General features: G+C 45.4%; 1 protein-coding gene across 1 annotated transcript; it reads right to left on the bottom strand.

Annotated features, from left to right (window-relative positions):
• Positions 1 to 4,820: 4,820 nt before the first annotated feature.
• On the bottom strand, positions 4,821 to 15,581 carry LOC140081007 (uncharacterized). The gene is made up of 9 exons (XM_072126211.1): positions 15,375 to 15,581; positions 14,703 to 14,828; positions 11,781 to 11,919; positions 11,184 to 11,272; positions 8,515 to 8,578; positions 8,291 to 8,379; positions 7,126 to 7,238; positions 5,626 to 5,782; positions 4,821 to 5,384 (listed from the first exon to the last, which is right to left on the bottom strand). Exons 1-9 carry the CDS (start codon positions 15,430 to 15,432, stop codon positions 5,218 to 5,220), a joined length of 1,002 nt encoding a protein of 333 aa, XP_071982312.1. The 5' UTR covers positions 15,433 to 15,581; the 3' UTR covers positions 4,821 to 5,217.
• Positions 15,582 to 17,043: the final 1,462 nt, after the last annotated feature.

Here is a 17,043-nt window from a genome sequence, read left to right as displayed (position 1 = left end):
AGACAGAGGGCATCCTCTACACCTAGAGGAGAGGAGGTTCTACCATCACCATAGACAGGGGGCATCCTCTACACCTAGAGGAGAGGAGGTTCTACCATCACCATAGACAGGGGGAATCCTCTACACCTAGAGGAGAGGAGGTTCTACCATCACCATAGACAGGGGGCATCCTCTACACCTAGAGGAGAGGAGGTTCTACCATCACCATAGACAGGGGGAATCCTCTACACCTAGAGGAGAGGAGGATCTACCATCACCATAGACAGGGGGCATCCTCTACACCTAGAAGAGAGGAGGTTCTACCATCACCATAGACAGGGGGCATCCTCTACGCCTAGAGGAGAGGAGGTTCTACCATCACCATAGACAGGGGGCATCCTCTACACCTAGAGGAGAGGAGGTTCTACCATCACCATAGACAGGGGCCATCCTCTACACCTAGAGGAGAGGAGGTTCTACCATCACCATAGACAGGGGCCATCCTCTACACCTAGAGGAGAGGCGATTCTACCATCACCATAGACAGAGGGCATCCTCTACACCTAGAGGAGAGGAGGTTCTACCATCACCATAGACAGGGGGCATCCTCTACACCTAGAGGAGAGGAGGTTCTACCATCACCATAGACAGGGGGAATCCTCTACACCTAGAGGAGAGGAGGTTCTACCATCACCATAGACAGGGGCCATCCTCTACACCTAGAGGAGAGGAGGTTCTACCATCACCATAGACAGGGGCCATCCTCTACACCTAGAGGAGAGGCGATTCTACCATCACCATAGACAGAGGGCATCCTCTACACCTAGAGGAGAGGAGGTTCTACCATCACCATAGACAGGGGGCATCCTCTACACCTAGAGGAGAGGAGGTTCTACCATCACCATAGACAGGGGGAATCCTCTACACCTAGAGGAGAGGAGGTTCTACCATCACCATAGACAGGGGGCATCCTCTACACCTAGAGGAGAGGAGGTTCTACCATCACCATAGACAGGGGGAATCCTCTACACCTAGAGGAGAGGAGGATCTACCATCACCATAGACAGGGGGCATCCTCTACACCTAGAAGAGAGGAGGTTCTACCATCACCATAGACAGGGGGCATCCTCTACGCCTAGAGGAGAGGCGATTCTACCATCACCATAGACAGAGGTTCTTTACTGTAAGAGCAGTGAGACTGTGGAACTCTCTGCCGCAGGAGGTTGTTATGGCGGACTCTATGTACATGTTCAAGAGAGGCCTGGATGACTTTCTGGAGAGAAAAAAATATCACGGGTTATGGGGATAAAACATTTATTTAATTCTTAAAGGTTGGACTTGATGGACTTGTGTCTTTTTCCAGCCTTATATACTATACCATACTATCTTTATAGGGAACCTATCATCAGATTTTACCCCTTTAAACTACTAGGTAGTATATGAAATGTCTTTTCTAGAATTCCCTATAATTTACCTATAAAATAAAAGTTCCCCTAAGTCAGTGATGGCAAACCTTGTAGAGACTGAGTGCCCAAACTACAACAAAGACCCGCTTATTTATCGCAAAGTGCCAACACAGAAATTTAATTTGTGATTTATACTCCCTTCTCTGTCACAGTTTTCATTGATACCAGCACCTGAGGACACCAATAAAGCAGAAAATAGTCCCAGGTAGAGCTGTCACTTTAAAATACCTCTGTGCACAGCAAGTCCTGGGCTGTCTGGGACTGCAGGAAGATACCTGGAGTCATGTCTAGTGATGGCCTGAGTGCCCACAGAAAGGGCTCCGAGTGCCACCTCTGGCACCAGTGCCATAGGTTAGCCATCACTGCCCTAAGTCATGAAAATGAGCAGAGTCTTCTACTCGGGTGCACCACCCATGACTCAAGAAAGTTGCCTCGGGCGGCGCCACCTGGTGAATGAGGGTGGGGGCAGCATCTTGCTCCATGCCCCGTTGGTTGCTGCCAAAGAACTGACATTTCGAAAAAATTATATATTGCTCTATACTTGGCATCGGATTCTCCCTCGCAACTCTGTCTTCTTCTCTGCCCACTTGCACACATTAAGACATTGTGGTGGTATGGAGCGCCATAGTGTGTGTGTGTTTGTGCTGCACCTACAGGATGCTCCAGGAAGTGAAGCAGATGGAGCTGTGGGGAGAAGAAGCCAATGGTAAGTATAGAGTTGTTATGTTTTTGTATGGGGCACTGCTCTGGGAAATTCATTAATTGGGTGGGGGGCTCTGCTGTGGACATTTTATTAGTGAGGCGAGGCTGCTGGAAATTTCATTAAAGAAGAGCAGCTGCATTTCCTACTCTAGGCTTATACTCAATGGCTAACATTTATCAAAAATACAGCAAACTGCATTAAGTGCCTGTGTAGTGTGCAGGGGGCACCAGATTCAGGAATTGTGGCCCCCGTTCTAAATGACAGCATCACAAAACTGATAACTATGAGCAGAATCCTTGCAGTGCTCAGCGTCTAGAGGCCGAAACGTGTGCCCATGTTAAAGGAAATTATCGTCAAAATCCATCATGATAAACCAGCAACATTACTCAGATCCAGACAGGCTACTGGGGCAGTTACCAGAGCCCCTCAGTGTTGCAGATTCACAAGCTGTTACACTGTCTCCCCCTCTGCTCCTAAGCACTTCCTCCCTCTGATGTAATCCCACTGCACCTCAGGAAGTTATAGGTTACACTTTATTCAGCTTTTAACACATTCTATTGTTATTACTGACACATACTGCAGCACGGAGGGGCTCTGGTAACGCCATGGCTCAAAACCATTTTAAAAGACTATTTTAGAAGTAAGGAGGCCATGGATAACAAATATAAGAAGATTCCCACAGTCACGGTGCCTGGATCTATGAGTAATGTCCCTGGTTTATCAGGATGGTAGATTTCCTTTCAATGCTGTCATTTTAACAAAAGGGCCCAAAGTAGCAAAAAGGTTCCCAAATACTGTAACGCCCCTAAACAGTAGGAGGGGAACATTCTATATAACATGATCAATGCCAGGAATAACAAACCATTGATCGGGATGAAAATATTTTTCCATAAATTTTACTTTATAGTCCAGGAACAAAGATGGTGGAACGTTTACAATGGATGTTCTGCAGCCAATATGACGGACAAGCGAGTTTCGGACACAATTTCTCTAGGCACAGTTACTGCTCATGGAGAATGAGTGGCAATAATTCATGTCCGGTGGATTTTTAGATTCCAAGTGGTGGGAGGCAGAATCCTCCTCCCCTCCAATGTTGTCATCAGTAGTGGATTATAACATACACTCACCGGCAGGTACACCTGCCCAACTGCTCGTTAACACTTAATTTCTAATCAGCCAATCACATGGCGGCAACTCAGTGCATTTAGGCATGTAGACATGGACAAGACAATCTCCTGCAGTTCAAACCGAGCATCAGTATGGGGAAGAAAGGTGATTTGATGCCTTTGAACGTGGCATGGTTGTTGGTGCCAGAAGGGCTGGTCTGAGTATTTCAGAAACTGCTGATCTACTGGGATTTTCACGCACAACCATCTCTAGGGTTTACAGAGAATCGTCTGAAAAATAAAAAACATCCAGTGAGCGGCAGTTCTGTGGGCGGAAATGCCTTGTTGATACCAGAGGTCAGAGGAGAATGGGCACACTGGTTCGAGCTGATAGAAAGGCAACAGTGACTCAAATCGCCACCCGTTACAACCAAGGTAGGCAGAAGAGCATCTCTGAACGCACAGTACGTCCAACTTTGAGGCAGATGGGCTACAGCAGCAGAAGACCACACCGGGTGCCACTCCTTTCAGCTAAGAACAGGAAACTGAGGATACAATTTGCACAAGCTCATCGAAATTGGACAGTAGAAGATTGGAAAAACATTGCCTGGTCTGATGAGTCTCGATTTCTGCTGCGACATTCGGATGGTAGGGTCAGAATTTGGCGTCAACAACATGAAAGCATGGATCCATCCTGCCTTGTATAACGGTTCAGGCTGGTGGTGGTGGTGTCATGGTGTGGGGAATATTTTCTTGGCACTCTTTGGGCCCCTTGGTACAACGCCACAGCCTACCTGAGTATTGTTGCTGCCCATGTCCATCCCTTTATGAGCACAATGTACCCTGTAACATCTGATGGCTACTTTCAGCAGGATAATGCGCCATGTCATAAAGCTGGAATCATCTCAGACTGGTTTCTTGAACATGACAATGAGGTCACTGGACACAAATGGTCTCCACAGTCACCAGATCTCAATCCAATAGAGCATCTTTGGGATGTGGTGGAACGGGAGATTCGCATCATGGATGAGCAGCCGACAAATCTGCGGCAACTGTGTGATGCCATCATGTCAATATGGACCAAAATCTCTGAGGAGCTTCCAGCACCTTGTTGTATCTATGCCACGAAGAATTGAGGCAGTTCTGAAGGCAAAGGGGGGTCCAACCCGTTACTAGCATGGTGTACCTAATAAAGTGGCCGGTGAGTGTACTTCGTTTGGGTCCAAGCCCTCCAGGGGACCAATAGCCACCCAAACCACACAAAATTTTATACTAAGAAGGACTTCACCCATGTAATCCTGATACATCTGTTCCTGCTCACAATACACTTGAGACATTTCAGGACCTTCAAAGGTCCTCCAAAGAATCAAAGCAGGCAGAAGGGAACATCCTCCATTCCCCATGAAGCTGATTCTAGTCCCATATATAGAAAGTGATTCCAGACTCGTAGGGGCTATAATATTCCTACAGCCCAGGGCCCATGGTGGTCTTAATCCACCCCTGCTAGTCATGAGGAAAAACACACAACCATGGAAGTTATTCAATAGAAGATTCCGTTACATATCATTTAAACACAACTTTTGTTTTAATCAAAACATTTCATGAAAAACTAGCTACAAAAAAAGAACAAAAACTCCTTGATACCGAGGGCTTATTTATATCTGTGACATACATTTCTATAGGTACCTAACCCAAACTTATGTCATGTGGAGAACAGAATAATTTTTTTTTTCATTAGTTTTATTAGACAACTATAAATAACACCCCAGGACAACACTATTCACAGATCTATAGATACAGAGAGAGGACCTTAAATAAAGACTATTCACAAACTGTACAGAAATGAGTCGGAACTATGTGGTTTCAAGTCAGTAGAAAAGTTGTGTCACTATCCAGCACGTGACGCAGTGTATAGCGCATCAATGCGGCTTCATCCACACGATATAGAGCGACACACACCGAGCTACCATCCGGCGTACACCGGCTCTGCATCATACGTGATCCCGTATACAGAACTGGAAGATCTCTTGGAGGATAGAAGAGGAGCCTTGGGGCCAAAACCTAAGATTCTTCTTCTTTCCGACATCTGTTTCTGCTTTCGAATGATGTAGATGACACCAATCAATACGACTGTAGAGAGAAACCCAGAAAGAAGGCATTAGCCGATACTTTACATGATTATAGAACTTGTTTTCTAAAGCTGAACAGGCCAAAATTGGTGGGCCCTATCTGCTGGAACTCACTCCAGGTTGAAAGGCTTAGCATATTTTGGCCAATTTATAGGCTGCCGGAACTGGATGGGACATTCCAATGGGGAATAACTTCTTCCATTCTTGAGTCGTTACGTAAACATTCTAAGGACTCAACTTACCAACCCCACAAACGACGAGCATCATGATGGTGAAAGGTGCCAGTCTACAGGATTCTCCATCCTTGCGCAAGAAGGTCTCCATACAATAACTCGGCTCCGTGCTCCCGGTGGGACAGAAAGCATCTTCAGGACAAGTGATGGGACTAATGTCTGGACTCTATACAGGAGAGAGCACATCTTAAGAACTTACAAAACGATAGGTCTACATCGAGGACTTCACATTCCTAACGTTTGTCCATGTTACTCCCACGTCGAGACTGGGTCGACATGGGAAGACAGAGACTGGGTCGACATGGGAAGACAGAGACTGGGTCGACATGGGAAGACAGAGACTGGGTCGACATGGGAAGACAGAGACTGGGTCGACATGGGAAGACAGAGACTGGGTCGACATGGGAAGACAGAGACTGGGTCGACATGGGAAGACAGAGACTGGGTCGACATGGGAAGACAGAGACTGGGTCGACATGGGAAGACAGAGACTGGGTCGACATGGGAAGACAGAGACTGGGTCGACATGGGAAGACAGAGACTGGGTCGACATGGGAAGACAGAGACTGGGTCGACATGGGAAGACAGAGACTGGGTCGACATGGGAAGACAGAGACTGGGTCGACATGGGAAGACAGAGACTGGGTCGACATGGGAAGACAGAGACTGGGTCGACATGGGAAGACAGAGACTGGGTCGACATGGGAAGACAGAGACTGGGTCGACATGGGAAGACAGAGACTGGGTCGACATGGGAAGACAGAGACTGGGTCGACATGGGAAGACAGAGACTGGGTCGACATGGGAAGACAGAGACTGGGTCGACATGGGAAGACAGAGACTGGGTCGACATGGGAAGACAGAGACTGGGTCGACATGGGAAGACAGAGACTGGGTCGACATGGGAAGACAGAGACTGGGTCGACATGGGAAGACAGAGACTGGGTCGACATGGGAAGACAGAGACTGGGTCGACATGGGAGACTTCACTTTCTTGCAACGGTCTATAATACTCCAGTGGATGAACCTGATGGGCCATGGGCTCCATCTACTATGCTTTGTAATGGTAGAACATAGGTTTCCCTGTGCCTACAGATTGCAGAAGACAACTGTGTGGACCATGGTAGACACAGATTCCTTGTTCAGTCTACTTTCTCACAGCACATAGACCCCACGGGTAGAGTATGGAGACCTTCAGAGAGATCTCAGTCCTGGGTTTTCTACAGGTGGTTAAAAACCTGTGTAGGACGCCCTCCTAGGGAAGATTATTGAATCAAGTTCCCAGTTCTCTTGTTGGCTATGAGTCATGGAAAGTAGTCAAGATACTAACGAACAATGAGTCATTCTGTCCTAGCGGCTTCTCTTCAAGACATTCAAAGAAGTTCAGAACTAGCCTGGATTTCCCCAAACCCTAATAAAGTGAGCCCTTAACAGCTTAGGGTGTTGGGGGAAGGTCTTCTTTTAGAAGGGTCTACCTGTAGGCCACATCCTTGGCAGACAGATACTTACAGGACAGTAGTGATCTGTAGGACACATTTCACAGCGTTCTCCTCCCCAGTTCACCTGGTATTCTCCCTCATGGCAAAACCTGCACTGGTCGTCTTCTTTTCCCTTATACGTCCCTACAAGTATACAAGTAACAGAGATTCACCAGACTCCACAGAACTTGGAGACAAGCTAGTCATCCTTAAAGGGAACTAGGCACCGGATATTATCTCATAATCCCCCCTCAAGTAGGGCATGAAATGTCCTTTCTAGAATTCCCAATTTTATGTTAAACTTCCCCCATATACCTTTTAAAAAAGATGTCATCCAAAGTCATGTGACATTAAGCAGAGAAGAGTCATATTTTGGCTGAGAGGAGTCAAGTTTAGAGGCTGCAGGGGGGAGGGGGATTTCACTTCAGACACCTCTATATTCAGTTCTATAGTATCTATAACCATGTCTCTGGAATAATAGGATGGTGAACCGACTCATAGATCCTGGCCTTCCTTCTAAAATCAACTTTTATAATTATGCTAATGAGCCTGAGGGGCTCTGGGAGGCATTACCAGAGCCCCTCCATACTGTAGCTTTACACACCGCTTCACCCTCACCCCTGCTTCCTTAGCACTTGTGCAGTGAGCACTTCCTTCTGTGTTCTCAGTGCTGAGGGAGCAGGGAGAAGGCAAGGGTTATACAGTCCCTAACAATCTCATCTTTTTTATATCACATCAGGCTTTTGGTTCTGGAAGCTAGAAAACTGAATATACAGGCAAATAAAAATCAGATTTTTATCTGCAGCTTGCAATTTCTAAATATTTCTTTCACAGCCCATTACTCCGGTTCTGTAGCACAAAGAACCACAAGCCTGATGTGATCTGAAAGAAGAGATTCAAATCTTTAATATAACACAAAGCATGCGCCTCTAAAAGTGTCTACCCTGCAGCCTCTAAACTTGACTCATCTCAGGCAAAATATCACTCTTCTCTGCTCATTTTCATATGACAACAAAGGATTGGGCATGTCAAAATCCAGCTGCTCAATCCCTCTTCCCACCAAGGAGCCATCAAAAAGTCCCATATACTTGAGATAGATGGATGAGAACATCTTGTGTTGCATAAGTATGCCTAGTAATTTAGAATTATACTAAGTAGTTACTTCCTCCTCTACATCGCCCCACTTGTGTATTTACCAGGATGACATAAGGAGCACTCTGCGGAGCCAAGGTCCAGAGATTCCTGTCCTACGGGGCACAACGTACACTGGGCACATGAGGTTGTGCTGCAGAATTAACACACAGAAAAACTCAGATTGGAAATACATTAAGCAATTGTAGCAAAATACACAAAAACTGAACAACTACAATGAAACAGAGACAAAGGGGGAGGGGGGGGGGTCAAAGAAAAAAAAAATTACTTGCAAAATGTTCCCTTTGGACAAGGCTCACATCGTGAAGAATTCTGATTAACTGCAAAGTGACCTTTAAAAAAAAATTTTAAAAAATGACATTATATCCAGTATCACAAAACTGATACAACACGGAGGAGCTCTGGTAACACCATGAAAAGTTGATTTTGGTAGATTTAGAAAAGCTACTTCAGCTGGTCCCATGTCTTATACTGACTAAAGGCAATCTACCCTCAAATTTAAGCTTGATAAACCAGGTACACTTGCTCCTCCAGACACTGTGACTGTGGAAATCTTATATTTGTTATAAATGGCCTCCTTCCTTCTAAAAATCAACGTTTAAAATTATGCTAATGAACCAGAAGAGTACTGTGGGTGTTAGAGCCCTTCCATTTGGTAGCTTCAAAGGCTGTTACACTGTGCAGGAGCACTTAACTGTGGGAGATTACATCAGGCAGTGGGGTAGGGGAAGTGCTGAGGGAGCAGGGGGAAGAGGGAGACAATGTAACAGTTAAAAGTATATTTTAGAAGGAAGGAAGCCACGGATAAAAATATAAGATACCCACAGTCCCGGTGCCTGGATCTATGAGTAATGGCCCTGGTTTATCACGATGGATTGTGGATGTAAAAGAATTTTGAGCCACAATGAAGATTAGTTTAAAAAAAATAGAATATTTAGAATAGAATAGAATTGTATCAGTCACCATCTGTGGCGTTCTGTGCCTTGCAAGCATCACATGGTTGTTTTTCCTTAGTTTCTACTGGATTTGGATTTTAACACATTCCACATCTCGAGTTTATTTGTGGAAAATAATCGCCCCGAGCGACATCATCAGCGAGAGATCAGACGACTCCAAAGACAAAACACACAAATATAGAAATACATTGGTGTCATGGGATCTTTTCATCTTCTTGAACAATACTGAATCGATGGACATTTATAAAGAGGCAGAGTGGAGATTTAAGTATTGGCAACATCCCCCACCTGGGCCTGGCCTTTTTCTTGGGGCCTGGAGGCAGCCGGGGCCCAGAATACCGGAGTGGCTGGTGGTTGTGGCCTAGGCACACTAGTGTCACGGTGCTTGTTATGGGGACCGGAGGGCTGTCCTACATCCTGGCAGGTCTCCAGCAGGTGGTGTGTGCAAGAAATATGGAGGGAGAGGCTGATGTACTGGTTCTCCCTGGGGCAACCCCTGAGTGTCTGTAAAATAACTCACTGGGTAATGGATGGGGAAGTCCGTGGTGGTAACAGCCGTATCCAGGGATCAGCGGAGGAAACGGTGTGCAAATCAACTTACAGTTCTTTATTGAACAGCAGACAACGGCCAAACGATTAACAGCAGATTCGCAAGCTGGAAGAGTCATGGAGAGCTGGTCCACAGGAAGGTTACATGTAGCCTGGTAGTAGATTCAGGCTTGGCTGGTAGAAATGGAGCGGAGTCCTGGGGATGGATCTCAGCTCTGGGCTTAAGTCTCTGGACTTGTACTGGGTGCTAGGCAATGGCCTGAGGCACCTGTGGTTCCTGGTATTAGGAGACAATGTGGCAGCACTGACAGATGGACCATGCTCAGATCTGGTTCTCTCTGAAGACCCCAGCAGGGGTTTATCTAGTCCCTTGGTCAGGTGGTAGCACCTCACCAATCAGCTTCCAGCTGTCATTGGACAACAGCATTTTGCATTGTTAACTCTTGCCTTCAGCTGCAATCACTAAATTCTCCTAGAATCTTCTGGATGAGTTGCACAGGCTCACCAGATTCTGACATGGAGAGGGGGCTATTAGCAATAACCACCTTGTCTATGCCTTGGCAGGGGTGTTACATATTATTACTGGACTTTCTGTCCTGCTGATTGACATTACGCTGCCTATTTGTAGGATACGCCTGGGGTTCTGTCTACATAATGTACAAGGGTCACTAACTTTTCAACAAATTCTGCATAAAGTTTGTAATATCTTGAAGGAAAACAGTTCTTGCTCTGCTTATCAGGCTCTTTACTGCTCCCCCACTCACTGAAATCTCTCCTGATCCAGAAATTACTTGATCGAGGCAAAGAAAAGTTAGGAGAAGAATATCCTAAAAGGAGTCTATGGAGAGGGTAGGGAGAAGAGTAGGGAAAAATACACATTATAATCCATATAGTGTCCAGCAATAGTGGTTATTCCATGGATGCAAGTTTGTTGAAAGGTCAGAGACTATCTAATTTTTTGTGCTACATTTCTTATTGAACGCAGGCTATATTATTCTATACTTTGTATTTAAATATAGGTAGGTGCGATACTTCAGCTGGTTCCATGTCTTATTATATTAACTAAAAGGTACACTTGCTCCTCGATGCCGGCAGAGTAACTGTTCTAATCTTCTTACATTTGTTATCCATGCTCTCCTTCCTTCTAAAATCAACTTTTAAAATTATGCTAGTGCATCAGAAGAGTACTGGGGGTGTTACCAGAGCCCCTCTATCCTGTAGCTTCACAGGCTGTTACACTGTGCAGGAGCACTTACCCTCCTCCCACTGTGGGAGATTACATCAGGCAGTGCTGAGGGATCAGGGGAAGAGGGAGACAATGCAACAGCCTGTGATGCTGTAAGCATGGAGGGGCTCTCGCAAAACCCCCAGAAGCCCTTCAGGTTAATATACAAGAACTAGGTGCGACTATAGAAAACACTTATAACATTACCTTTGTCACATGGCATACAGGACACAGATGCAGTCTCATTTGTAAAGTACCCTGGCTGGCACGACTGGCATATTACACTTCCTGATGTGCTGTATGATGAGAAGTACACTGCTCAGTATAATTACTGGAAATGAACCCATGATGTAATACTACACACGACCTGCAGTGGCCGCTGTAGGGGAAATGTATAGATGGATACAACCCGTCCCAATGATAGATGCATAAGTGATTGGCAGCAACCACCAGGGTGAAGGACTGTATTCAAATGAGCCTGAGGGGCTCCAGGCTCCATAGGTGTTAATAGAACCTGGAACCCCTCAGACTCATTTGCATACAGTGTTTCATAACAGTGGTAGATGCCCTTTAAAGTGAGACCGTAACAAATCAGTATATTATGCATATTTGTGAATGTATAAAAATTTTTTTGTTTGTACCATTAAAAAAAAGTTTCTGAATATATACAGTATATAAAGTAATGATCTGGGCAAGATTGCCTATTCAACAAAAAATTCCATACATATATAAACTATGGATGATGATCATACAGATCCAAACAAAGCCCCGTGCTCCGTTATACATGTACAGACAGTTCCTTACTTGCTATAGAGTCCACGAGGACACGGCTGACACGTGAGCTGGCCGCCCTGTGGCTGGTAAAAGCCGGACTCACAAGGCACGCACCATAATGAGGAATTGACACAGAAGCCACTGAGACAACAGAAACATGAACTTGTATCTGCAAGAAAAGATACATCTAATATTACTATACACAATGGACTCAATGATAGAATAGGGTGGGACCGTGAAAAGAAGCCCTCCGGGGCTTAGTGGGAAATATTATAACTTATATAGTCAAAAAAAACAAAAAAAACAAAAAACCCCACAAACTGGTTGGTACAAACTGTGCTGATCTTGAGTTTGGTTTTGCTGTGATCTTATCTGTCCAAAATTACATTGTTCTGTATAATCTTTCTACTGGCAACCCATCTACACCACCCACGCTTGTACAGTCTTTGTCTAGTTTTTAGGTTATGAGCTTGAACATGTAACATGCTAACTGAGTCCTATATAGCTGGAGACGCAGCTCTGCTGTGGGCAGAAAAAAAAAAAATTTGCTTCTCAAAGTTCATTGTTCAAGTTTTTCCTCTTTGGCTTTGTGTGAACATTAGCCTGAATATTCCAAACCTGCAGAGTGTCAAAACTTCTGCTTTCATAGAGGTGGTCACACCTACTGTTGATCAATTAAGTAAAGGCAGCAACTGTCTGTTACTGACTCTCTTAATACTTTTTAAATGCATTAAGGGTGTACTTTTTTTCAAATTTATTTTTTTACCACATGGTAGTCAATACTTTTTCTATGGCTTTGTTCACTGATGTGAACAAAGCCATAGCTGATTTAGCGGTGTGATGGGTCATGTGAAGGTAATCACCCATCTTAGGCCTTCATTCAGTATGTTATTTAAATGCCCTTTTTTATAATAATATTTTATAATTTGTGTTTGTTAATAACACTGCTGCCTTACTGTTCCATTAACTCCAGCGTCCGCAAGCGCAAGCGACCTCCCCCACCACATTTTTCAAAATTTCGTCGGCACAAGCAGGAACACCTCATGCCCGTTCAGTCCCTCGCGCCCCTCTACGCCCACATGGGCAATAATTTGCAATTCTTTTCATTGCATCACTGGCATAGAAACTGTGATAAATCTCTTCCTCAGAGCCCACTGTGCTCATCTCATTCCAACCCCGCTGATGCCCTGCTCCAGGGTGGAGGTACCATAACCTTCTAGTCACAAGTGGAACTCTTTGCCACAGCCACCCAGGACCTTATGTGCCTGTGGGAAGGACCATTACCAGCCGGTTACTTACTGCTAGGTGGACTCTGTCCACCAATAAAGAAACCAGTGTGATCCCTGGGCTGCTGCTAACATCACAGGCCTCACTATCTGTCATCTGTTTCTACACACACTTCTCTACATTGCGGGCCTCCCATCTCTTCCTCCATCTACCCGCTAGCTCTGACGGTCATGGTCGAGGCCTGTTCTTATTGACCAGGTCACGGCGCCAAAACCTGGGCTAGGCTGCACTACAAGCCAACCATTCAGGTCTCTGGGAATCCAGCTGGCCCCACTCCGCAGTCAGGCCCTGATGGGGTAACGTTGCACCTAGCTCATCACAAAGCAGCAACACAGCATTGCCTCATGTCTGACCTCCCCCACCACATGTGACATGGCCCCCCACAAGCGACACCATATTACATGCTAAAGCATCAACCAAAGTGTAATTTACCCATAGTGCGGCATCACCCTTGCGAATAACCTCTCCATGCGTTTCTCACAGCGACCTCTCAGTACTGCAGCAATGTGTGACATCCATGATATCCCTTTCTATGTAATCTCTCCGTGGTTGTGTGTTATTATCTATGCAGTGATATCACTGTACATCAGGAAATCATGCTCGTTATGTGACATCACTGTGTAAATGATCTCCATGCTGTGACATCACATGACTCCTGCGCTGTAAGTATTCTCAGTGTATTATCTCAGGAGCGGGATGACATGTACAGTGATGGAGATATCCTTAAAAAAATACAGCAGATAGGCAAAAGCCTATCAATTTCACTGCATTTGTAATGCCTTTTTCCAGTTACCCAGTACATAGCAAAGAACAATAAAATGGTGCCGCCAGGAAGTGCAATGTATCCCTCAAAAAACAAGCCCTCGTACAGCTCTGTAAACTGAATAATTCTGGCTTCCGGAAGGTGGGGAGCAAAACCCGGAAACGCAAAGTAGGAGAATGACAGGGGCTCATTTTCATGAAGTGTCATCACAAAGGAGCTTATTGCCCTACTGTCATTGATAATTTCCCACATTTCTCCATGCCGCTCACTTACATAATCCTGTGTAACATGTCTAAAAGGAAAACAACCCGATTCCTAAAAGCGTTCTGTACATTGAGACGCTAAATGTTAACCGTTTACAGGCAAGCGATCCTGCAAACCTGTCAGTTACCCACATTGATGGATTAGTTCAAACTCCATTTAAAGTGGAAACCACTTAAAGGGGAGACACAGGACCCTGTACCATAGTTTAATTTATTGTACTGGTCCCTACCAAAAGGAAAAAAACACACCCCTTTAAGGCCGTCTACACCCCTGTTGTATTCTAAATCAATAGCGGGAATCGTTGAATCTAGTGTTAGAAAACATTGCAAAAATTCTCCTTTCACCACATGGAGGGGTCAGGGCTTTATTATTGCTCAAATCTGATCCATCCTGTAGATTTGCTTAAAGGGGTGGACTGGGATGAGCAAAACATGGATGCTTTCCTCCAGAAACAGCGCCCCCCTTGTCCATAGGTGGTGGCTGGTATTGCAGCTCAGCTCCACTGAAGTGACGGTGGTTGAGCTGCAATATTACAGTCAGACAATCCCGAGTCAAAGGTGACAAACTTTATGGAAGAAAGGAGCCATTTTTTCTTTGCCTCCATAATAAAATGACACTTGTGTGGTGTCTGTACTCACCATTACTGGAGTGCGTCCCGGGGGAGCAGGCTTCACATTCAGTGGTGTTTACGGACGAGCAGTTGGCACCAGGCGCGGACGTTAAAGGGTCAATCGTGGTGGGGAGCTGACACACAACCACACACACTGAGGAAGATAATCAGGACGAGGCAATTAGATCAGGAAGAAGAATGGAGAAGCTTAGTAATCCGAATCAAGTGACATGTACATTGAGTAAAAACACATGAAAAACTCGTCAGACACAGCAGAGCGGGGTTTGTCGTCTAGTACTAGTAGTCGATGATGTGTGGCAACCCTATAGAAATGAGCTGAGATAGACCCAAATTTGCCCTGGATAATAGATAACCAACATAATCAACCAACTACCCTCTAAGATTGGCATCGTGAGATTATCCCTTTAAGTCGGTACCTGCACAGGAGTCTGACTATTTAGTCTAGGAGTGAAGGTGCATTAGTCTAACACATAGTCCAGCCATGTAGCAGAGCCGAGATTGTTCTGTGCTTTGCCATGTGAAGAAATTGCAAGCAAATAGCACAAACAATGCAAAAGATTAATATGACAAACTCGGCTCTGCTACATCATTAGATAAAATGTAGCGACTGTATTTAGAATGCCTTAAGAAAAATTAATTAAGGGATGAATTGATTGGATGTTAAAGGGCCAACACTTACCGAGGAGGAGGCAGAGAGTGGGGACCCCCCAGCTGGGTGATAACAGCGTGGTCCTCATCTCTACAAGGGCATGTCATCCGCCTGGACACCAGACACAAGAAACTCTGCTGAAAACTTTCTTCTTCTCTCGCTGCGTCTTGTAATCATCACCTGACTGTGATCATGTGCTCGGCCCACTTCTCCTAACAAGCCCAGGAGAGGAGCCTCCTACATCAGAGCCCTCCCCAAATCCACTGTTTAGTCTCAGTCTGGATTCTAATACTCTTTGGGCGCATTCACACGATGCGTCACATTTTTTGATGCATTACAAAGGCTTCAGCCTCCGGGCGCGTTCACACGTTGCGTTTTGACCTGCGTTTTCATTGCGTTTGAAACGCATATACAACAGCTGAGGAGGGGTGATTTGCCTAATTACATAACTGTTAACATTTCCGTTTACAAAACGCATGCATTACCATTGCGTTAACAAATGTAAACGGTAATGTAATTAGGCAAATTACCTCACATCAGCTGTTGTAATGTGTTTCAAATGCAATGAAAACGCAACCAAAACGCAACGTGTGAATGCGCCCTCTGCAAATGCATGCGCCCCTACAAATGCATGCGTAAACCACGATGTTAACAATGTGTTAACGGTTGCGTTTTGTAAACGCAAGTGTTAACAGCTGTTTAATTAGGCAAATCACTCTTCAACTGTTAAACGCTACGTGTGACCGCACCCTGAGGGCGCGCTCACACGTTGCGTTTTGGTTGCGTTTTCATTGCGTTTGAAACACATATACAACAGCTGATGAGAGGTAATTTGCCTAATTACATTACCGTTTACGTTTGTAAACGCAATGTTAACGCATGCGTTAACAAAACGCATGTGTTAAGGCGTTGTTAACGCATGCGTTAACATCGCGTTTACGATGCGTTTTGTAAACGGAAATGTTAACAGTGGTGTAATTAGGCAAGTAACCTCTCCTCAGCTGTTGTATATGCATTTCAAACGCAACAAAAACGCAGGTCAAAACGCAACGTGTGAACGCGCCCTGAAGGCTTTGGAATGCATCAAAACCGCATAAAAAAAGTGACGCAACGCATTGTGTGATTTCGCCAACATGTGTCACCTTGCTTCATACCCCTGACAAAGAAAGGTGAAACACGTGTTGGTTGGGGTCCACTACTAGTCTGTATATACTACTAGTCTGTAGATAGGTAGCCAGCACAGCACATGTCCCCCAGTAGATAGGTAGCCAGCACAGCACATGTCCCTCAGTAGATAGGTAGCCAGCACAGCACATGTCCCCCAGTAGATAGGTAGCCAGCACAGAACACGTCATCTAGTAGATAGGTAGCCAGCACAGCACATGTCCCCAAGTAGATAGGTATCCAGCACAGCACATGTCCCCCAGTAGATAGGTAGCCAGCACAGCACATGTCCCCCAGTAGATAGGTAGCCAGCACAGCACATGTCCCTCAGTAGATAGGTAGCCAACACAGCACATGTCCCCCAGTAGATAGGTAGCCAGCACAGAACATGTCATCTAGTAGATAGGTAGCCAGCACAGCACATGCCCCCCAGTAGATAGGTAGCCAGCACAGCACATGCCCCCCAGTAGATAGGTAGCCAGCACAGCACATGTTCCCCAGTAGATAGGTAGCCAGTGCAGCACATGTCCCCCAG

This window comes from Engystomops pustulosus, chromosome 1 (assembly GCF_040894005.1).
Source record: "Engystomops pustulosus chromosome 1, aEngPut4.maternal, whole genome shotgun sequence".
In the NCBI taxonomy this organism is placed as follows: Eukaryota; Metazoa; Chordata; class Amphibia; order Anura; family Leptodactylidae; genus Engystomops; species Engystomops pustulosus.
Note: the sequence above shows the minus strand (reverse complement) of the source record. Positions and strands in the feature narration are given on the sequence as shown.